Source organism: Macrobrachium rosenbergii, chromosome 45, assembly GCF_040412425.1.
Source record: "Macrobrachium rosenbergii isolate ZJJX-2024 chromosome 45, ASM4041242v1, whole genome shotgun sequence".
Lineage (NCBI taxonomy): Eukaryota > Metazoa > Arthropoda > Malacostraca > Decapoda > Palaemonidae > Macrobrachium > Macrobrachium rosenbergii.
The window spans coordinates 29,303,433-29,327,611 of NC_089785.1; the positions used below are offsets into that span (position 1 = coordinate 29,303,433).

At 39.5% G+C, this 24,179-nt stretch overlaps 2 protein-coding genes across 5 annotated transcripts in view; one reads left to right on the forward strand and one right to left on the reverse strand.

Moving 5' to 3' along the window:
* The window catches only part of LOC136829989 (uncharacterized), a 29,567-nt gene extending 12,769 nt beyond the window's left edge, over positions 1-16,798 (forward strand). The window contains exons 5-11 of the mRNA XM_067089165.1: positions 346-578; positions 1,160-1,455; positions 13,251-13,661; positions 13,968-14,103; positions 14,456-14,699; positions 15,584-15,825; positions 16,360-16,798. Of these exons, the coding sequence (XP_066945266.1) occupies positions 346-578; positions 1,160-1,455; positions 13,251-13,661; positions 13,968-14,103; positions 14,456-14,699; positions 15,584-15,825; positions 16,360-16,659 (1,862 nt within the window). The 3' untranslated portion in view covers positions 16,660-16,798. The remainder of the gene's footprint in view (positions 1-345; positions 579-1,159; positions 1,456-13,250; positions 13,662-13,967; positions 14,104-14,455; positions 14,700-15,583; positions 15,826-16,359) is intronic.
* Positions 16,799-17,962: 1,164 nt separating this feature from the next.
* Positions 17,963-23,270, reverse strand: LOC136829831 (serpin B8-like). 4 transcript variants are annotated; one of them, XM_067088807.1, is made up of 6 exons: positions 23,183-23,270; positions 21,650-22,049; positions 21,375-21,513; positions 20,686-20,929; positions 19,802-20,049; positions 17,963-19,531 (listed from the first exon to the last, which is right to left on the reverse strand). In XM_067088807.1, the coding sequence occupies exons 2-6, from the start codon at positions 21,967-21,969 to the stop codon at positions 19,244-19,246; spliced, it is 1,239 nt and encodes a 412-aa protein (XP_066944908.1). In that variant the 5' UTR covers positions 21,970-22,049; positions 23,183-23,270; the 3' UTR covers positions 17,963-19,243. The 4 variants fall into 4 exon arrangements, with proteins under 4 accessions (XP_066944908.1, XP_066944907.1, XP_066944909.1 ...); XM_067088806.1 differs by having other exon boundaries at positions 23,180-23,270; XM_067088808.1 differs by having other exon boundaries at positions 23,253-23,267.
* Between the last annotated feature and the right edge of the window lie 909 nt (positions 23,271-24,179).

The window sequence follows — 24,179 nt, forward strand, 5'->3', positions numbered from 1 at the left end:
ACTAAGTTGTAAGTGAGTACTAGTTCTGCTGGGGCCAAGGAAAGGGCGTAAGGGTAGCTCCCTCACTCCTAGAAGGCTTACTAATGAACAGGAAGGCTGTACCTTACTACACCAAGTTGTCAGTGAGTACTAGTGCCTGCTGGGGCCAAGGAAAGGGCGTAAGGGTAGCACTCTCACCCCTAGAAGGCTTGCTGATAAACAGGAAAGCTGTACCTTACTATACCATGTTGTAAGTGAGTACTAGCACCTGCTGGAACCTAGGAAAGGGCGTAAGGGTAGCACCCTCACTCCTACAAGGCTTGCTGATAAACAAGAAACACGTACATAACTATAATCTATTTTCAGTTGAGGACAAAGACCAGGGCATCCGCCTCCTAGAGCTGCCCTACGACGACCAGGTCGTGTCCATGTTCCTGGTCCTGCCCTCATCTGCAGGAGACCAGAAGTTCGAGGGCGTCCTGTCCAGGCTCGAAGGTCCTCTCCTGCAGAAGGCCATGGCTGGGATGACCACCAAGCTCGTCAACCTGACGCTTCCCAAGTTCACCTACGAGATGACGCTGACAAAAGAGCTGACGGAGGTGAGTGGGAAAATAGAATGATCATACCAGTTTAAGGGTTACAGATATAATTCTATTTTTAAACTGAAGTTCAGGCAATCTTATTTTATCTTTATTGAGCATCATATTCATTTAATCATTTATTACTGTCATAAAGCAATATCATCTGTTACATGATATGGCAACAACAAATCTATTATGTAAATTGGGGTGTTTTTTTTTTAGTTTAGTTTTATTACTCATGATCTGTCAGTTGTTGGTTCCAGTGTTCAAAGAAGAATCTTCAATAAACTGGTCGCTGTTTTATCAAGTTTATTTTTCATAGCTTTCATTTCAAATTGACCATTTTCTTTGTAATCTTTTATGACACCTTTTCTGATCTTAGCAAATAGCCTTCTTTGTTTACATTCACCTTCTTCTTTGCTCCAAAGGCTATCATCTTTGTTTATAATCATCTTCTTCTTCCTCTTTACTCCAAAGCCAAACATCTTCTTTGTTTACCATCCTTCTTTACTCCAAAGCCAAACATCCTCTTATCCTTTACTCCAGGCCAATCATCTTCTTTATTTACCATCATCTTCTTCTCCTTTTTCCTCCACCAGAGCCTGATAAACCTGGGCGTGACTGACCTTTTCAACCGCACCACCGGCAACCTGACTCGCTTCGTCGAGGGGACGAGCATGGGCGTGAGCGAGAGCATCCACAGGGCCTTCATCGAGGTGTCCGAAGAAGGCACAGAAGCGGCCGCAGCCACTGCCTTCGTGGTCAACACCCGCATGGGCCCAGCCCAGGCGAAGGTGGACTTCGTCGAGTTCCACTGCGACAGGCCCTTCCTGTACTACCTGTACGACAACGACACCAGCAACGTCCTTTTCCTTGGGACGTTTAGGTCGCCAAAGTGAACCAGCGCTTAGGATGGCCGCCGCTGCTACCTCGGATGCTCTCATCCTTGAGTTATAATCATCCTTTGAAGTCTTTGGGTCACCTGTTTGTCTTCTTTTGTGGTTTCAGGGCCACATCATTGATAAAATAGGCCTTAAGAGGCCCTGATCTCTCTCTGGCTTCTTCCTTTTTAGGGTGTACGTGGCCCTTGCTTGCTTCCTTAAGTTTTAATCCTCCTCCAAGGTCTTAGGGTCACTGGTTTTGTCCTCTTTTGTGGTTTCAGGGCATGTCATTGATAAATAGGCCTAATTTCTTCCTAGTTTCTTCCTTCTTCGGGTATATGTGGCCCTCAAGTTGTTTCTTAGATGGGAATTCTCACAATATTCTTAAAATCTTGACTTAGCAGCTTACTTAAAGGTTTCGCAGTAGATATTTGCTTGACTTTGCAGGTTATTTAAGGGTTATGCAATAGATTTCCTTGACTTCATGGCTTACTTAAGGGTTGCACAGGAGCTAACTTTTTTGAGTTTGCTTTTCCTCATTATCTTCATGAACTGGAAACTACAGCAACACTCCCTTCCAAAGAGCTAAAATGTCTTTTCATTGATTTTTCAAAGCAGCTGACAACTGACTTTGACAACCCAAATATCCCATTTAAAGTAAAATTACTGTTTTCCTCATGACTATGACGTTTCCACGACTAAACTTAGGTCAAGGTTTCTTCAGTAATTCTGTTTACTTCAGAATATTACATTCCTGAGGTGTTTCTAAAGAATATTTCATATCTGTGTGTCTTTGGAGATTCCTGTAATGCTTAATTTGAATTACTGTACATCACATTTTGAGTTAAATCTATCAAATGAATTCCCTACAGACAATCTTTCAACTCATTTACATATGATGACAAGTTTCTTTAGGCTTTATACATGTTATCCCTTTTGTTACCTGTCAATCAGCTCTGGAAATCGTTTAGCTTGTGGAAGACTATGGAGAATTCATCTCTTGGTTTGCTAACATAGGAAAGGTAACTCTTGAGCAGGTGTGTTTTAAAAAACTGGTCATTTACAATTATCATTCACCTTGAGTCTTAATCTATGGATAATCAACACTCTTGCGGTTTCCTGTCATGTAAAGTTGGACACTTGCATTTACGCATAATTTTTTCACTCGCCGAACCCTCTTTTGTACTCATTCTGTCATTCATTAACTGATAAGCAACTTGAAAACTGTTGTTCATGATAAATATTAAGCAGGTATGATATTCACAATGCACTGGTTTTGTTAACTCACACTTGTTCCTCTTTGTTGATGTTTGGATATAATTTTAAATTAGGTTCAGTCACAAGCCCTCGCCCCCATACTGTTTCGGATCTGCTTCTAAACTAAGTTCAGTCACAAGCCCCGCCCCCATGATGGAATAGTTGCCAGATGCTTTCAAGAAAGAAAATTATTTCCAACGGGTAATGTCGAACAGAGGGAAGTTTATTAGAGATATTTTTGGTTAATTGTTCTGGATGTAATTGAAAGTGAGATAAACGAATAAAAAAATTATTATGAATCCAATTCTCTTTTAGTATTTTCCCCATAATTTATTTTATGGTAGGGGTGGGGTTGCCAGACCTACGCCGTTTTTCTCGACTGCAACAAATGCTGGAACCAGTAGTCAGCTGGGTGGACTGGTGTGGGTGGAAGGCCGTGAGTGATATAGAGACCCGTTAACTGTGATTTGAGAGCTGTACCACTCACCCATGGTGCAACCTCTGTATATATACATAACTGAATCATGAAAATATGGAGCGTGACGAATATGAAAATAAAGACAAAATCCACGAAGGAAAGAGAGACAATGGATTGCTGCAAGGCCTTTCGACTTCTAGTCCTTTATTATGAATCTAATTCTCCTTTAGTATTTTCCCCATCATTTTTTATGGTAGGGATGGGGTTGCCAGACCTACACCATTTTCCTCGACTGCTACCAGTAATCAGCTGGGTAGACTGGTCTGCTAAGAAAAGGACTAGAAGTCGAAAGGCCTTGCAGCACGCCATTGTTTCTCTTTCTTTCGTGATTTTATCTATATATATATATATATATATCTATCTATCTATGTATATCTATACTATATATATATATATATATATATATATATATATATATATATAATCTAATAATCTATCTATATACAATCACGTATGGAATAGAAATATATATATATATATATCAGGATATAATATACGATATTTATAATTGAAACACAATCACGTATTGAAACAAATTTCTGACTCATTATCAGGCTCAGACCAGGTCTTTCATTGAAAGGCATACAAGCTGCCCACTGTTTTCATAAATAAAAAGTTGGAACCCGAGGACAACTGCACCAAGGAATATTCCAGGAATTACCTGAGCAAGCAGTTAGCTTGCCCAGGTAATTCCTGGGGTGCAGTTGCCCTCAGGTTCCAACTTCTTTTATGACTTGTATGGCCTAGTGGGCATCGCCCTTGCCTTTCAGTTGAAAGACCTGGGTTCGATCCTGATGTGAGTCAGAAAAAATTAAGTATACCTTAGTTTTACCAGACCACTGAACTGATTAACAGCTCTCCTAGAGAGGGCTGGCCCGAAGGATTAGACTTATTTTACGTGGCTAAGAACCAACTGGTTACTTAGCAACGGGACCTACAACTTACTGTGGAATCCGAACCACATTATAGCGAGAAATGAATTTCTATCACCAGAAATAAATTCCTCTAACTCTTCATCAGCCGGCCGGGGAATTGAACTCCGGCCCATCGAGTGACAGCCCGCAGCTCCCACCGGCTCATCCAACGAAGAGTATGTGAGTCAGAAATATATATATATATATATATATATATATATATATATATATATATATATATATATATAGAGAGAGAGAGAGAGAGAGAGAGAGAGAGAGAGAGAACATGCATCAGTTTCAATGCAGTCCCCAATGCATAATAATAATAATAATAATAATAATAATAATAATAATAATAATAAATAATATCACCACCACCTTTCATGTGTTATGCATCGTCACTGAGCAGCACTGCAGCAACAGAAGCAAATGCAGACGAAATGCATCCCTTTGACCCTTGCCATTGCAACATGCGCTGAATGCTCCCAATGGGAGGAGTGTGATTCGTAGACGTCCCATATGAATAAACAGAAGCTCGCTTTAGAAAGTCGAGCCTTGCTTAGCCCACTGGGGATGTTGGCCACCTTGCTTTGTCTCTGGTCTTTGTTTGTTGCGTTTCTTGTCCTTAAATTTGTTGTTTTACTTTTTTTTTTTCTCTTTGTTGTTCGTTCGTGCGTGTGATAGTTATTTAATGGGCTGTTTCTATATATATATATATATATATATTTATATATATATATATATATATATATATATATATATATATATTTATGTATGTGTGTGCAATAATTACACACACACAGGCACAGATACACGATATGTATACAACATTATGTATACAATATGTATACATACACATAATGTGTGTGTGTATATATATATAAGCAGAAACAAAGAAATTACATTAACCTGAAACACACCAACTCGAGTTGGTGGTGCCAACGCCTCCTCTCTCTCTCTCTCTCTCTCTCTCTCTCTCTCTCTCTCTCTCTCTCCTCCCACACACACACACACACACACCTTCCGAAAGCAGGATCTCACCTGCACTCACTGGTTCCCTCATAGGTACCGTAAGGCCAAGCGTCTTGCCTCCCCCCCACCAAACTTTTCTGGCCAAGAGAGGTATTACCTGCCTACTTACTTCAGAGTTGATTTTGGCAACTTTATAACTCTTAACTCTTGCTGATTCCTCGTCTTATTTTCATGCTTTCGTCTCAGTGTGGGTTTTTGATATTTTTTTTTTAGAAGGTTATGTTGGTGATCTTGGTCGTGGGAATGAATTTGCATCATCAGATAACTGTGCAGCCTTCCAAAAAAAAAAAAAAGAACAGGAATGCAAAGCAACCTTGTGGTTATGTCTTGATAAATCACTTTTTATATTGTGGGCTCAATACGGATTTTAATATTTTTTAGAAGGTTATTTAGATGATATTGGTTATACGAGTAACCTTTCTTGCCTTCTAAGTCTGTCCAGCCTTCCAAAAATTATTAAAAACCTTGGAATGTGTTTTTATTATTTTTTAGAAGAATATTTTGATGATATTGATTATAAAAATATTCATTACTTCGAAATCTGTCGAGCCTTCCAAAAAAATAGAAAAGCCAGGAGTGCAAAGCAACCTAGTTTTATTTTTATACTGTCACGTCATTATGTTTTTTAATATTTTTTATAGAAGGTTATTTTGATGATATTGACGATAAAAATAAATTTCCACCCCTTCGAAGACTCCACAGCCTTCCAAAAATTATTAAAAAATCTTGGAACGCAAAGAGGGCAGATGGAAGTCACCGTTTCATTTTCATACGGTTGTTTCAAAACGGTTTTATTTTTAAATTTTTCTTAGGAGATATTTTGATGATATTGATAAGAATAGATATTCACCCATTCAAAGACTAACTAGCCTTCCAAAAAAAAAAATATATATATATATAAACCAGGAATGCAGAGGAGCCTAGCAGTCATGCTTTGCTAAATCACACTGTCGTGTCAGTATGCTTTCTAATATCTTTTCAGAAAGATATTTAGATGATATTGGTTATAAGAATAACCTCTCTTGCTTTCTGAGGAGGGGAAAAATTATCTCATCATTAAAAGCGACCATCGCTTCTCACACAGGAAAAACCCAACCACCCACCCATAAACCCACCCGCAGAAGGTGACGCCTCATGATAAATTCCGATGTTCTGGCTAAATAGAAAGTTTTTCTGGGCCGGTCTGGCCAAAAAGAATCGCTCGGTAACCGCCCATCAGTAAACCTTCTCTCCTCGCAGCTTGTAGAAAGGACCCACCCAACCGCAGGAAACATTTCGGCAAAGGGTCGAAAGTCTCTGGAAAAGTCGACTCCTCGACGTATGCTCTCTCTCTCTCTTTCTCTCTCCCTCTCTGGTCACACGCATGACCCAGACGATTTCAAGGGAGAAGGAATAAGAAGAAGAAGAAGAAGAAGAAGAAGAAGAAGAAGAAGAAGAAGAAGAAGGGGGTGTGGAGGGAAGAAGGGTGGGCATCCTCTGCCCTCCTCATGAATCCCTGTCCAGTTTCCAAGCAGCGTCGCCGACTGAGACTTGCTGAGGAGACCAGTGGAAGGTAGGACGAAGGATAGGACACAGGTCGCAGCTGACACTTCCTCTCCCAGGAGACTCCCAGAATCCTCCGTCAGGTTTTGCGAGGTAAGAGAGAGAGAGAGAGAGAGAGAGAGAGAGCCCTGAAGCCTTCGGCGTCGACATGAAAGTATATCAATATCAAAAGTCTTTTACTGTGATAAAACAGTATAATATGAAGATGAAAATGCCCCATAAAAATATTTGGACGTTGAGGCCATACATTCCGAGCGGGTCCTTCTGTGCCCCTGTTCACTGGTTTGGACAGATGATGTGCTACAAGAGTATATATACAACGCATATGTAGGTGTGGAAGTAAGTTGGTATGCAATTGGTTTGATTCTTGGTTTAAACGGTCCTTTTACATAAGAAACCGGCATGGTGATTTGCTGTTATAAACCACTTTCATGGGAATTATTCTTGTCCAGAAAGCTCCTTGTCATTTTGGTTCAAAGGGACTTGACAAATTGGTTTAAAGGGCTTTGTCAGGTTAGTTTAATGGGCTTTGTCATGTTGGTTTAAAGGGTTTATCACGTTGGTTTAAAGGGCATTGTCATGTTGGTTTACAGGGCTTTGTCAAGTTGGTTTAAAGGGCTTTGTCATGTTGGTTTAAAGGGCTTTGTCAAGTTGGTTTAAAGGGCCTTGTCATGTTGGTTTAAAGGGCTTTGTCAAGTTGGTTTAAAGGGGTTTATCATGTTGGTTTAAAGGGCTTTGTGATGTTGGTTAACAGGGCTTTTGTCATGTTTGTTTAAAGTAAAAGGAATTGTCATGTTGGTTTAAAGGGCATTGTCATGTTGGTTTACAGGGCTTTGGCAATTGGTTTAAAGGGCTTTGTCATGTTGGTTTGAAGGGTTTTGTCATGTTGGTTTATAGGGCTTTGTCATGTTGGTTTAAAGGGCTTAATCATGTTGGTTTATAGGGCATTGTCATGTTGGTTTACTGGGCTTTGACAAATTGGTTTAAATGGCTTTGTCATGTTGGTTTACAGGGCTTTGTAATGTTGGTTTAAAGGGCTTTGTCATGTTGGTTTGAAGGGCTTTGTCATGTTGGTTTATAGGGCTTTGTCATGTTGGTCTAAAAGGCTTTGACAAATTGGTTTAAAGGGCTTTGTCATGTTGGTTCACAGGGCTTTGTCATGTTGGTTTAAAGGGCTTTGCCATGTTGGTTTAATGGGCTTTGTCATGTTGGTTTAAAGGGCTTTGACAAATTGGTTTAAAAGGCTTTATCATGTTGGTTTACAGGGGTTTGTCATGTTGGTTTACAGGGCTTTGTCATGTTGGTTTAAAGGACTTTGTCATGTTGGTTTAAAGGGCTTTATTGTGTTGGTTTAATGGGCCTTGTCATGTTGGTTTGATGGGTCAAATGATTTGGTTTACAGGGTCTTATCACATTCATTGAAAGGGCCTATCTATTTGGTTTTGAACCTTATCTTATTGGTTTAGAGGGACATATCATATTGGTTTAAAGGGACTTGTCATATTGGTTAAAAGGTATTATATTGGTTTAAAAGGTCTCATTTTGGTTTAAAGGGTCTAATGATATTAGTTTGAATGACTGAAAGGGCTTATCGTATTGGTTTAAAGAATCTTCTAATATTGGTTTAAGTGGGATTTTCATATTAGTTTAAGGGTCTCATCATATTGGTTTAAAGGGTCTTATCTCCTTGGTTTAAAAGGCTTTGTCACATTGGTTTAAAGGACCTTACCACATTAATTTACAGGGTCTTACGATACATTGGTTTAAAGGGTCTACTCATATAAGTTGAAAGGGTCTTTTCATACTGGTTTAAAGGGTTTTATGATATTGGTTTAAAAGGTCTTTTCATATTGGTTTAAAGGGTCTTGTAATATTGGTTTAAATGATCTTGTCATTTTGGTTTCAAGGGTCCTATTACATTGGTTTAAAGTATCTTATCATATTGGTTGAAAGAGATCTAGTACACATTATAAATATTCAAGAGAGAACAATTTCCTCTGTTTACTTGAGAGATAACTGATCAGTTTGTCTGTCAGAGTTCTATTCATTTTCTTTGCAAAGGAGAGGGATTTGGGAATGCCTAGGTAGTGTCCTCTTGTGTGTGTATGCATGTATGTATGTATGTATTATGTATATACTGTATATATGTGTGTATTTGTATATATATATAAAATGTAATATATATATAAATATACATATTATATTTTATATATATATATATTATATATACATATATATACAAGTACAAATACACACTTATACATATATATATACACACACACACACACACATATATATATATATACATACACACATACACGCATATACTGCTTTCCTCCACATAAGATATATACGTACTTTTACGGACACTAGATTTCCAAAATCCTCCGGACCTGGACCACGAAAGGACACAACCCAGGCATTCCCAAATTCCTCTCCTTTGCAAAGAAAACGAATAGAAGTTTGTCAGATAAACTGATCAGTGATCTGTCGAGCAAACAGAGGAAATATTATTGTTCTCCCTTGAATATTTATAATGCGTACTAGATCTCTTTCAACCAATATGATAAGATAATTTAAACCAATGTGAGAAGTCCATTGAAACCAACATTATAAAACCCTTTAAACCATTATATTTAAACCAATATAAGAAGACCATTTAGGTTAATGTGATAAAACCCTTTAAACCAATATATGGTAGAACCCTTTAAACCAATATGATAGGACCCTTTAAACCAATATCATAAGACCTTTTAAACCAATGTGATAAGATCCTTTAAACCAAACCAATATGACAAGACCCTTTAAAACAATATGAAAAGGCCCTTTTAACCAATATGTCAAGACACTTGAAACCAATATGACAAGACTCTTTAGATCAGCAGGACAAAACCCTTTAAACCAATGTCAGAAGGCCCTTTAAACCAATGCGATAGGACCCTTTAAACAAATATGACAAGATCCCTTACATCAATGTGACAAAGCCCTTTAAACCAATATGACAAGATCCCTTACATCAATGTGACAAAGCTCTTTAAACCAATATAACAAAATCCATTACATCAATGTGACAAAGCCCTTTAAACCAATATGACAAGATCCCTTACATCAATGTGACAAAGCCCTTTAAACCAATATGACAAGATCCCTTACATCAATGTGACAAAGCCCTTTAAACCAATATGACAAAACCCTTTAAACCCTTGTAAGAAGGCCCTTTAAACCAATATGACAAGACCCTTTAAGGCAATAGGACAAGATCCCTTACACCAATGTGACAAAGCCCTTTAAACCAATATGATATGACCCTTTAAACCAACATGACAAGACCCTTTATTTATATGATAGTTCCCTTTAAACCAATGTGACAGGATCCTTTAAACCAATGTGACAAGACCTTTTAAACTAATGTGAAAAGACCCTTTAGACCAATGTGACAAGACCCTTCAAACCAATGTGACAAGACCCTTTAAACCAATGTGAAAAGACCCTTTAAACCAATGTGACAAGACCCTTTAAACCAATATCATAAATCTCTTTAAACTAGTACGACAAGATGCTTTATAGGTATATACATATATGTATATAAATACAGGGTGCGGCATAAGTAACGCCCTTTGTTTAAGTGGAACAAAATTAAAGCCTTTTTTATTTTCCTTTATTTTTTCGAACATGAATGTATTGCCACAGGTTAATAGATTAATATAATACATTAACAAAATTAATATAATGCTTATTCGGTTTAATAATGCGGCATAAGTAACGCCCTTTTTAATTTTATATCTTATAATGTATATTTTCTTTATTATTTTCTTGAATTAATTTGCTAAATCTTCATTTTTTCAGATATTTTATGCAACCATGAGATTAACAAAGGAACAGCAGAGCCGAAATATCATTTGTATTGAACATTATGAAACGAATAAGCATTATATTAATTTTGTTAATATATTATATTAATCTATTAACCTGTGGCAATACATTCATGTTCGAAAAAATAAAGGATAATCAATAAGGCTTTAATTTTGTGAAAAGGTTTTATCTACAGAAGTAATAATAATAATAATAATAATAATAATAATAATAATAATAATAATAATAATAATGTCTGTAAGCAAACATTATCTCGACTAGAAGGCACACCCTCAAATAGTAAGGACCATATTAGACGAGGTATTGGTTCCAACCCAATTTTATTATCACACTGTTCACCTTTCTCTTCCGCGCTCTCCTCTCGTTCCAAAACACACACGAATACTCACCCAAATTTCTGTCTGCGCATTTACACAGAACTAGTTAATATAAAACTCGCAAAAGAAAGAAAAACTCGCTTGAAAATAGGATGAGTTGAAAAAAACTCACTTGAAAACATGGGAAAATTGAAAAAACACAATTGCTAAACAAAAAAATTGAAAAACTCGCTTGAAAAAATTGGGAAATAAAAAACTCATCTAAAGTCTAAAAGATTGAAAAAAAACTCACTTGAAAAATGGCAGTTGAAAAAACTCACTTAAAAAACGGATAAATTGAAAAACAGTAAAAAAAAAACTCACTCGAAAAAAAATAACAATTCATTCGAAAAAATACAATTCACAAAAAACAACATATAAACTCACATAAAAAAACTCGCTCGAAAAAATAACAAACACTCCTTTTGAGTGTTTATTTTTTCAAGAGAGTTTTTAGTGAGTTCTTATGTTATTTTTTGTGAGTTTTTATTCTTTCAAGCCTTTTTATTAATTTTTTGAGTGAGTTTTTATTTTTAAGTGAGTTTTTATTCATTATTCGAGTGAGTTTTTATTTTTAAAGGGAGTTTTTATTAATTTTTCGACTGAGTTTTTATTTTTAAGTGAGTTTTTATCCATTTTTCAAGCGAGTTTATATTTTTTAAGGAGTTTTTATTCATTTTTCAAGCGAGTTTTATTTTATTTTGAATGAGCTTTGATATTATTTTTTGTGTGGGTTTTTAATTGAATTTTTGAATGAATTTTGATTTACTTTTTCGAGTGAATTTTTTTTAGTAAATTTTAATTTTTTTAAGTAAGTTTTTATTCATTTTTCGAGTGAGTTTTATTTGGTTTCGAGTGAAAAAGGAACACTCACTCAAACAAAGCTTCAGGTATTCAGTGATGGTGTTACCTGAGGTCATTGACAACACTTGGCAGGACGACCCAAATCTTTGTGTTGTTTATTAGGGGGCCGGGGTAGAGCTCCCCCGGCTTCCCACGGGGGCGTGCGTAGGAGGGAAAGCGGCCCCCCGTCCCCTCAAAACTGGATTAGGACAAAACGAGTCAGTCATAAATATTAGTTACCGGAAAGCATTTTTTTTTATTCTCCTCCGAACTGGAAACCAGGGTGCTAGGGGGCCTCGTAGAGGTGATCCTTTGCCGTCGAGGGACGGCCTCGTCGAGGTAACCCTCGGTCAAAGTACGATGGCCTCATCGAGGTAATTTCGACCAGAACAAGCATCTGCACAGCCGCTACAGCGTATAATCAGGGCCACCAAATATAGATCTATCTTTCGGTAGTCTCGGTATAATACTGTATGAGCCGCGGCCCATGAAACTTTAACCACTGCCTGGTGGTAGCCTATTCTATACCGTTGCCAGAAGCGCGACTATGACTAACATTAACCTTAAATAAAATAAAACTACTGAGGAGGCTAGAGGGCTGCAATTTGGTATGTTTAATGATCGGAGGGTGGATGACCAACATACCAATTTGCAGCCCTCTAGCCTCAGTGGTTTTTAAGACAATAGTTTTCTTTAACAGAAAACTAAAAGGATCATGACCTCCTCGAGGTAATCCTTTGCCAAAATGACATGACCTCGAGGACTGTCATCTAAATTATATAATCTAAAGATTAACATGGTGAAATAAATTCACTATTCAGTGAATAAAAAAACCTACGACGAAAAAAGTTATTCACTTATACATTAGAGAGCTCCTTGAATCTACTGTATCAATAACTAATCTATGGATACATACATACATACATACATACACACATACATGCATACATGTCTTTCTCAGTAGTAATAAGAGTGGTTTAAATTATTAAGAGAGTGACAGAGACAAGTGATACTTTATCTCACAAAAGAGAGAGAGAGAGAGAGAGAGAGAGAGAGAGAAAGAGAGAGAGAGAGAGAGAGAGAGAGAGAGAGAGAGCGACTATCTAAACAAACAATCTACAGGATCCAAACAGAGAGAGAGAGAGAGAGAGAGAGAGAGAGAGAGAGAGAGAGAGAGAGAGACTATCTAAACAGACAATCTGCACAGCATCCAAGAGAGAGAGAGAGAGAGAGAGAGAGAGAGAGAGAGAGAGAGAGAGAGAGAGAGAGAGAGAGAGAGAAAGGATCTATCTAAACAAACAATCCACACAGCATCCAAAAGAGAGAGAGAGACAGGCTTTACCTTAACAAACAATCCACACAGCATCCAAGAGAGAGAGAGAGAGAGAGAGAGAGAGAGAGAGAGAGAGAGAGAGAAGAGAGAGAGAGAGAGAGAGAGGCTCTGCCTAAACAAACAACCCACAAAGCATCCTTTGAAGAGACTAATCCTTATCTCGCCCTCTTTGACAGATTTGAGAAAACTCCCACCGCAGCTTCCCTGAGGAAACGATGATGTGGGCATCTTCAGTAGTGGCCCCTCTTGCCCTTCTCCTCCTGCTGGGGGTCCTATCCCCCACAGGAGCCCAGCCCCAGCCCCAGCCCCAGCCCCAGCCCCAGTCTCAGCAACTGAAGTGCCCTGATACCCGCCTCGTCACCATCTACCCAGACCTATCCGAAGTCATGGACTTCCAGGTGGACCTGTTCAAGAGGCTGACGACCGGGACCTGGGCTGGGAAGAACTTCCTGATGTCCCCTTTCAGCGTGTGGTCGGCTTTCACCTTGGCCTACTTCGGGGCCAGGGGCCAGACACAGGAGCAGATGGAGAAGGTTCTCAGGGTGTCCGATAAGTCCTCAGCTTTCCATCTCTGGAGGGATCTGGGTGCCATGTGAGTATATGCAGAGTTGTGGTCTGTTTACTTTTAAGATGGCGATGATGTTGGAGCCTTTATCAATGAAGAGAAAAGTCCTATGAGCCTCAATTTACCTTAGGTAGGAGGAGACATCCTCCCATCTAACAATGAGAGACAGAAGCCCTTGGTGTTTCCTTAGTGTAGGAACACTTCAGGCCAGCTTAGGCAAAGCATCGAGCTTTAGAACACTGCCTAACCAGAGGAGATTCATGGAAAAAAGTCCTTTTTTATTATTTTCCAGTCACAGAATCTAATCCTTACATCACCCTCACCTTCCTACAGGTTCGATCCTGATGAAAAGGACCCCCTGTTTGAATTCACCACAGTTAACAGAGCGTACTTCAACGAAAGCTTGCAAATTAACCCCTTGGCAATGGATCTGCTGAAGAATGAGATGTCTTTCTTTAATTCAAACAATGTAAGTTCTCGAGATGTTTTGGGGTGCCTGTATCTCAGGGAATGTAAGTTTATGTATTTTGTTGTGTTCATTTCAGATCTACGTTCTTTTTTTGTGTCGTTTGTAAGTCCTTATCCAAATTGTATCAGTTTTGTTGCTTTTAACTGGTCACCAGCTGTTAGAGATGCTGCAGAAATAAAAAAAAAAAGCCTTTACTGAATGGAAATTTAGCCAGAATTGTGACATAATTATGATCATGGGTATCGTAACTGCGAAAAGAGTCACAGTTCTGCCAAAAAACTGTTGAGTTGGTTTATCCAAAGGTTGGGCCTAGAAGGACAGACCCATAGACTCTATTTCACATCCTTTCCAGCCCAACGATGCCATTCAGGACATCAACAGCTTCGTCTCTGACGTCACGAAAGGAAAAGTCAGGGAGATAGTGACGGTGGACGACATGGAACGTGCCCAGATGGTGCTCGTGAATGCTGCCTATTTCAACGGCAGATGGGTACACCACTTCGACGCGAACGACACGGCCCCTGGGGCATTCTTCGTTGACTCTAAGGCCAACGTCACAGTTGGCACGATGCGGCAGAAGGAGAGTTTCAGATACGGTAGGAGCTGTTTGGGAGTACGCTTTTATTCTCTCTCCAATATGGACACCTTTGTGCCATATCTCGCTTTCTGCTTGATGATCATCAACTCTGTGATTATCAGGGCATTATGAAGCATTATTACATTTGCTCTGTCTACTATTATTATTATTATTATTACTATATTTTTCTTAGCATTATTACTACTTTACAGATCAAATTCTGTAGCAGATCTGGAGTAAAACCACTTGGATGAACCTGACAAAACTTTGTCCTGGAAAGATCATGACGTAGCTTACCTAACCTGGAGACTTTACTGCATTTACCTAAAAACTGAGAAGCTTCTTAGCCTAACGTCAGTCTACTGGCAAATCAGGCTTAGGATTCCAGGTTTAACTGGTCATGGGACTTACGTAAGGGCTTGATGACATTTGCTAAATTCGTATCAGTCTGTATGTAAATTAGATTTGGCAGCCATGTTGATACTGATGTATGTTTTGAACCTTGGGATCACTGGTTTAACATTTATATTTGTTATCATTTTCAAAATTTTTATGATCTTCAATTCAAAATGTACTAAAATTTATACTAATCAAGCCAAGATGGTTACCAATAAGTCAAATAACTTCTCTGGGATACCAAATAACCGTAAGTCAATCAATCAGTCCATAATGTCTATAAGTGGGCAGAGAGAAGTGGAATAAGGGTCGAAATGATGAGCAGATAAAGCTAAATAAAAAGAAAGTAGGTAAAACTACATAAATTAAAACAAGAAAGCCAAACGCGAAGTCAGGAAATGCAGTGTAAAGTAGCGAGGATCTCGAAATAGAATGACAACTCGTTTAGAAGCTCATCATTCTGAAGAATCTCCTTATCTCTCTCTCTCTCTCTTTCCCTCACAAAAGGAAGCTCACCCAGCCTCGGTGCTCGAATCCTGGACATGCGCTACAAGGGGAACGACATCTCCATGTTCCTGGTCGTGCCGACGGAGGACGTCGGGCCTGTCGAGACACGTCTGGACACTCTGCTCAAGCGCCTGAATGGCTCCTCCCTCCGCTCGCTGATGGCGAGCATGAAGGTGGAAGTGGTCGACTTGCAGATGCCCAAGTTCAACTTTGAGATGGGAATGTGCGAAGAGATGCGTCAGGTTAGGAGATATTGAGACTGGGTGACAATTTAATGTAATGTCATGATTCTGTGGTACATAAACCACCCTACTTAGGGACATTCAACGTACAAACATTCGGATATACAAACAAACGGGATCGCAAATTAAAATTACGTTCAGAGCGCTCCCCTTTGCCACCCATAAGTTCAGATTTTGTTTTGCGTGTCTATTCTGTACATACAGTACTGCATTTACAGTGTACTGTGTTTTAGGATGAAAAAACATACAGTACTATATTGACTTTATATCATACTGTACTTTAATAAGCGTGAAGAATACAGTAACCAACTTACAAACAATTCAATATACACAGCTATCCAGAACATAACTCATTTGTGAGTAGGGTGGTGTCTGTATGTTACAACAAACTGTCATGGTACCACTACAGTTTATTGTAACATGACAAGGCACTGTGGCAGTTTAACATAACATCACGATTCTGTGGTGCATCACATTTCCGAAGCAGACCGCTCCATAATCCAGCATCTAACAAGTGACTTTACTTCCTTGCAGGCACTGGTAGACATGGGCATGACCCACCTCTTCAATGAGACGCTGGCTGACATGACAGCCTTCACGACCTCTGCCCACCTGAATGTTGACAAGGTCATCCACAAGAATCACATTGAGGTCAACGAGGATGGCACGGAAGCAGCTGCCGTGACTGGCATCATCTCTACGGTCCTGTCGGCTCAGATTCCTGTGGAGCCTGTCCCGTTCCACTGTAACGAACCCTTCCTCTATCTCATCTTTGACAAGAGGACGAAGAATGTGCTGTTCGTGGGGACTTACAGAAACCCAGCCGACTTCTAGACCTGACAGATAATGTGGCGACTTGTGAAACCCGTCTGACTTCGAGACTCGAAAGATTTCCTGACCTATTTATTGCTTATTGGAGCCTCTGTTGAAATACTGTTAAATATTTGCCAGTTCAGAGCTTGAATTATCCAAAATGTATCCAGCAATGTCTTTCTCTATAGCATAAAAATATAACAAACTCTGGAAGGATATCCTACCAGTTTCAGTAAATGGAAGCATTGGGTAACTGCTGCATCTCTTAGGAATTATGGCCCATTTTTTCATAGTCTTTGAGTGGTGAGACAAATTACCAAATTTTTACAAACTGTTCCACCTTTATATCTTGTGTTAAAGAGTTAGTTACCATAGGCTGCAAGAAGGAATCTGCTTACCATGCAAAAACCACAGTTCAGGGAAACATTTGTCAAACCAACACAAGGTGAAAGGGGCCTGGCTTCTATCTTAGCTTACAATCCATACAAAGGATCACCCCATATTTACATCCTGTCATCAAAAACTTCAGAAAAGGATCCTGCTTGCTTTACGAACTGTGCTGAACCAAGCAGACAGTCGACAACCAATGCGCAACTCAGGACTTATGGCCTATGGATTAACACCAAACTGACAAGGTAGATTGTTTTGTTTTTTCCATATAGTTCTACCTGCAAGTCTCTTTCCCATTAGAATGGCAGGAAGCATAGTGATGCTTATGATAATGGGGTTGTATGTTTTGATGGTCACTGATAATACCATCACCCTTGTTAATTGTATTGCTGTTGTTCATGACACTGTTAATAATTGTTGATACTTCTGTTAAATTTGTTGTTGATTCTGGCGCACCAAATGTTAGACTATTATTTATCAGTGCTATATCTATCACTATTGTTGTTGTTGTTAATGTTATTACTAGGATAAGGGAACTGTAATAAATATAATTCTGATCTTGTAAGACAACTGGTGGTGTGATTGACAATACCAAAAGATAAATAAATCACCACTAATATTAAGAACAATTCTTAAAAGAATGGTACCTTTAACTTTTGCCATAAAGTCGTCTGAGAATCCTTCACACACACACACACACACACACACACAATCCTACAGTCAAACAAACTCAAGAACTTTTAATAAATTTACCTTAAGTATAAGCAGAGATCATTCATGGGGAATCTATCGTGAAGATTCATAGGAGGTTAAATTCACACTGACTGCTACCAACTTTCGAATTCTTTCTCTCTCTCTCTCTTTCTCTGGGGCTTCCTCACTGGCTGATCCCCAGATACACAAGTTTTTTCCTCACCAAATGAAAAAGAACAAATTATTACAAATTGGAGATTTATTTGTCATTAGTGTAACAAGTCAAGTAAATATAATTCCAGCAGCATAAACAATGACAGTTATGAAACCAAGAGTAATGAAAATCTAATAAAAGAACTCAGATATAAATTATACCAACAATATGCGGTCTATGAATGAAAACTATTGAGACATGTAGTCTATTTCGAGAGTAATACAGTGTTGAAATACTCTTGATCTCTAAGCCGTGGCAGGTTAGGTCAGGTCAGGTCAGTTTAGGCTGAATGCCTTCACCTGAGACTTTGAAATACCGCAGTCCCGGATTTGCGGCTTCACCTATTCACGGATTTTTCTATGGAACGTATATACACTTTATTCGCGGAAAATTCGCCCATTTGCGGAATTTTTCATAGAGAAATATTCACTAATTACTGTATTTTCATATCATCTTCGTGACTAAATGCACTTTTTGTGATAAAACTATTAAAATACTCGGGTATAAGCATTTTTAGAGGGTTTTTTGGTATTTGAAGTATCAAAATAGGCAGTTATAAGCATTTTTAGAGGGTGTCAGGTATTCGCGGATTTTAGCTATTTGCAGGGGGGTTGTGGTACACAGTCCCCGCGAATACTGGGGGTCGACTGTATTGTAATTTTTTATTGAAGAAGGACTAAATCATGAAGTATTGTTGAAGGTCCTCTAAAAATAAAGACAGATTTTTCCCTCTAAATGCTACCAAAATTTTATAGTTTTCTATCTTTAATCTTTGATTTATACAGCACAAGAACAATGTTAGCACAAAATATAGTTTTAGTTTAAAATGAGGTTCAAAATAGGACTTCAACTGCTGTTACAACTACTAGAGAAAATAAAAATTACTTTATCACCTTCAGTTTTGGAATTTGAAAGAAAATACGTGCAAACATACATACAAACATACACATACATGAGTCACTGAGAGTCAAAACGAGATCATGAAGTCACTAAAGACTCACCAGCCTCCTGGGCATTTAGAAACTCCCAAAGAAAAAGAACTTAAAAGTCCTGCAGAAGATTTGTGAACTTCATGGGTCTTTGAAGGCTCCCTTGAAGAGGCCACTGAGGTCCTACTGAGGATTTACAGGCCCTTTGGTTCTTTGAAGGTTCACATGAGGAGGGCACTGCAGTCCTGCTGAGGATTCGTAAGCCCCTCGTATCTTTGAAAGTCCTGAGAAGGGGGCACTGGGGTTCCTACTGCCGATTTACAAGCCCTTTGGGTGTCTGAAAGTCCCAGGAGGAGGTTGCTGAGATTCTACTGAGGATTTATAACCCCCTTGGGTCTCTGAAGGTTCCCAAGAAGAGGATGTTGTCCGTCTGAATATCGTAGATGATGTAAACGAAAGGCTCATTGCAGGCAAACAGGGTCGGTTCAGAGCGAGCGTAGGTGCTTATCAGAGCTGTGGCCGCAGCTGCTTCAGTGCCTTCTTCGTTGACTTCCACGAAGGCTTTGTGGACGGTCTTGTCGACACTCATGCCAGCGTAAGGTGTGAAGGATGTCATGTTGGCCAGAGTCTTGTCGAAGAGGTCAGTGATGCCCAAGGTTTTAAGGGACTGTAGGAAGAAGTTAGAATGGTATACTCTTTACAGCTATTTGTGGAAAACATCTAAGAGTAATAAGTAACACTGTTAAAGGAAATCTTATGAAATCATACAGACAAGATTCAAAACAGGTCAGTGATGCCCAAGGTTTAAGGGACAGTAGGAAGAAGTTAGAATGATATGTACTTTCCAGCTACTTATGGAAAGCATCTAAGAATAACAAAATTAAAGGAAAGTTTATTTGTGGACAAGACTTCAAACAGCTTGAGACCAATTCCTTACCATCACTAGCTCGTCCTTGACTTCCACCTCGACCTTGAACTTGGGCACCAGCACTTCGACCTCCTGACGCCACAGGTTCCCAGAACTCAGGGCTCGGCGGAGAGCAGAGCCACTGAGGCTAGAGACCATCTGGGCAAAGCCTGCCCTGTCAGCGGGGCCTTTGGAGGAAGGCAGGAGGAGGAACATCGAGACAGTGTTGCCAGCATAAGGAAGCTCGAGAATTCGAGCGCCCAGCTCTTCCGATTCACCTGAGGAGCAAGAATAAGATGAAAAAGGAGACATTACTAAGGGTAAGCTTTGCTCTTCCCAATTCAGTTTTAACAAGATCTTTCATTGTAATCTGAGCTAGAAGGGAATTTATTTATTGAATTAAATTGAATATAGAGTTTAGGTCAACGGCCAAGCCCTGGGGGCCTATGATAAGGTCATTCAGTGCTGAAAAGGAAACTGACAATAAAAGGTTTGAGAGGTGTAACAGAAGGAAAACCTTTAGCAGTTGCACTATGAATCAACTGTTAGGAGAGAGCGGAAAGTCAGATGGAAGAACGAGAAGTTGAATGGAGGTACAGTAAAAGAAATGAAAGGGGTTGCAGTCAGGGGCCGAAGGAAGGGTCTCTGCAAAGAACCTTAACTAATGCCTACAGTGTTTATAAATTCTTTGGACGATTTACTGGCGCAGGTTCTGTGACGCCTGGCATAACAGAAGAGGTGAACTTGGCCCTCTTAAGCAGTGCGAAACAGACCTCTTTTCTTGAAATGAATTTATCTGTTGGTTTGTCTATTTACCTTATTTCTGGTTTAGGTGTCACTAAAATTTCTGTCTATTATGTTTGTATAATAATCACAACAGCATTAATGGTGAGCTTAGGAACTCATTCACTCACCATAAAGAAAGCTGCCTTCCTGAGACATCATTGCTGTGGCCACTGTTTCCTTTGGTGAGATGTGGAAGTCTCTCTGGAGGGTCTGGGAAGCATCAAACTGGTATTTCCACGAGCCCTTGAAGAAGGCAGCGTTGACTAGAACCATCTGGGCATTACTGAGGTCCCCTGGGGTAACAATGCTCTTGATTCGACCGTTGGTTGTCTCCGATACGAAGGTGTTGATGGTGCTGGCTGAGGCTGGAGCCTGCAGGAGGTGTTAAGAGAGAGTTGGAGATCAGCAATTAGACACATAACAGCCTAACTAGGGTGTTTAGGTTAAACAAGCGAAAGCATATTTGTGGTTTGTTGGGAAGAAGAATTTGCTTAACAAAAATATATAAATAAAACACTAACAAAGGTGTTGGGACTGTTTTGGGGTTACCAAATAGACAAAAGCCTACTTGAGGTGTTAAGGGCAGCTTGAGGTTTGCAAATGAAAAAAAAGCTGCTCAAGGGAGTTCAAGCTTAGCAAATTCTTCAGCAGAGTTTGATGTTAAGAAAATTCTTGCAGTGAATTTGAGGTTTCCAGATTTATCGAGGGTTGTCTGAGGTTAAGAAAGATACAAAAGTTAGGTGGAGTTGTTGATGGGAGCTAAGATTAGCAAACAGACATAAGGGAGAGGTTTCAAGGAAAACACCATTATACGTACATCGACAAGGCTGAGGGACTGAATTTCTCCCGGAAGCACGTCCTTCAAGCAGGATCTAAGTTGAACGCCTGTGTCGAAGTAAGCTCTGCTGGCCACCCTGAATGTGTACTCCTGGGACGCCTGCAGCCTTTTTTCATACCTGAGGGTCGAATGAAAGCAATACCAAACGTGAGGATTGTTCTCGGTTCAACTGACAGCTGTTGACATCACTGATATGAGAAGTACAATTGTTGTTAAGTTAAGAAACGCATTTCAGACCATTCAGTTTCACTTACAGATCTTCCAGAGACCTCCAGAGCTTGAGAGCCGACAGTTTATCGGGGACATTCAGCGCAGCTTCCAGCTGCCCCTGGGTGTTGCCCGCCGACCCAAAGTAGGCCAGCGTTAGTGCTGTCCAGATACTGTAGGGGGAGAAGAAGAAGTTCTTTCTGGAGCTGAGAGGCGACAGCTGCTTGAAAAGACTCAGACTAAAGTCTGCGACGTTGGAGAGATCTGTGTTGACGGAGGTGTCCCGGACACTGTCGTCAGGAGTTAGGCACTGCAAGTGGACGCCTCCAGCGAAGGCCAAGAGGACCACTGCTGATATAAATCTCATTGTGGAATTTGTGTGGGTCACTGGGGTAGCAGGAGGTGATTCTGTGTAATGGCACCTAAGTTTTAGTGCCAAATGCCTTTCTGGAAAAGAAGGAAAAGTTGTTTATATATACGCTTCTGGGATATATCAAATTTACCATATCAAATACACAGCAAAAAATTAATGAAATCAACACTTATTGATCAGTATGGAACTGAATTATATATATATATATATATATATATATATATATATATATATATATATATATATATATATATATATATATATATATATATATATATAACATTCAAGTCACAATACTTTGCCAACAATAGAATCCCCACAGACATAGGGTGTTGCAACCCGCTTCGCACCTCATGTAAGCGTGCAGTCAGCCAAAGCAACCTCTGAGGCTCAGTACAGAAGCACTTGGCTTATGATTACTAGGTTTGCACGGGTGGGAGTGAGTATCGATATCTGCTGGGGTTACGCTAAACGGCGTGAGGCCAGCAACCTCACCCCTTCAAACTTATTGCAAACCACGAGGAGAAACATTTGGAGGTTGGGAAACCTGAACAAATATATATATATATACATATATACACACACACACACACACAATCTAAAACTTATGGGTTACGTCACGGCATTCTGATCTAATCGCCCACTTCCTGCAGAAGGAAAACAAACAATGGCGTGACAGGCACGCCCGCAGCCCTCGCCCGCCCAACAACTCACCCACCCACCCACCCAGCACCTGTTCCTCAGTGTCTTTGTCTCTGCATTTTTAGTTACTTCGTTTCTTTGTGTCTCAGTCTGTCTGTGACGTCGTATTCTGATGCGTTGATTTCCTGAGGTCTGATCTGATACGACGCCATTCTGAATTTTAATGATTTTTTTTAAAAATGAGTAATTGCTCTGTTATTCGAAGTTGTGGTGGCTTGGTGTATATACATGTGTGTGTATATATATACATATACATACGTATATATATTATATATATATATATATATATATATATATATATATATATATACATATATATATACACATACACACACACACACATCATCTTCATTATAGTTATATCATTATCATTCTCTCAGGTTAAACGATATACCCACTGACTACACGACGCAAGTGAGTTGCCAATTACGAAAAAAAAGGACTTGAAGGGTTGTATGGCTAGCAACCTCACCCCAAATGACACTAAAAGGATAATTTCTACCACAATTATCTCAGGCTCAGTATCACCGCCATCACAGAGGAAGAAGGAACGAGGAAGCACGTCCGTCTCTTACCACTTATCAGGGGCAACTGATGGCTTGCCAACCAGTGAGGGGTGATATATATTCGGAATTATTTTCCTACTAACGGCCAAAAACTTTCTCATGGCCGCCTGGATCAGCAATACGTTTTCCATTTTTATTTTTTGTCTAGCTCCACGGATCCTTTTTCTTTTGGGCCACCCGGTAACTAATTAGCAAAATAATTTGGGCGCGCGTTCAAATAATCTCCTACCGCTCTATTATAATGATAATCGTGCAAAATAATGATGATGATGAATAACTGTGAATTGACAGTGGAAAGGTTTGAAAGGCGTAACATGGGGAAAACCTTTTTTTGCAAAGAACCTTAAGTAATGCCTACAGTGCACCGCAGGAGGTGCACTGACTGCACTATCCCCCCACCCCCCTCCACCTAAGAGGATAAATAACTATCTGACAGATTTGAACCAAGATTTGGGGTTACGTAAGTTTGGGTGGGTCCAAATGGTCCGGATTTTCAGACGATGCAAATTCGGAGCTGGTGCTTGTTTTATGGGGCTGTTGGGGAGAGAGAGAGAGAGAGAGAGAGAGAGAGAGAGAGAGAGAGAGAGAGAGAGAGAGAGAGAGAGAGAGAGAGAGAGTGTGTGTTTCAGATAATTTTTTTAAATACATGATACTCAAAGACGCTATTTATACATTTTGGTGGGCTAATTGTGTGTGTGAGAGAGAGAGAGAGAGAGAGAGAGAGAGAGAGAGAGAGAGAGAGAGTGTGTGTTTCAGATAATTTTTTTTTTTAAATACATTATACTCAAAGATGCTATTTATACAATTTGTTGGGCTAATTGTGTGTGTGTGTGTGAGAGAGAGAGAGAGAGAGAGAGAGAGAGAGAGAGAGAGAGAGAGAGAGAGAAGGCTAAATCTTCCTACTTCCATACGTATCAGGCTTGAAAATTCGCCTAT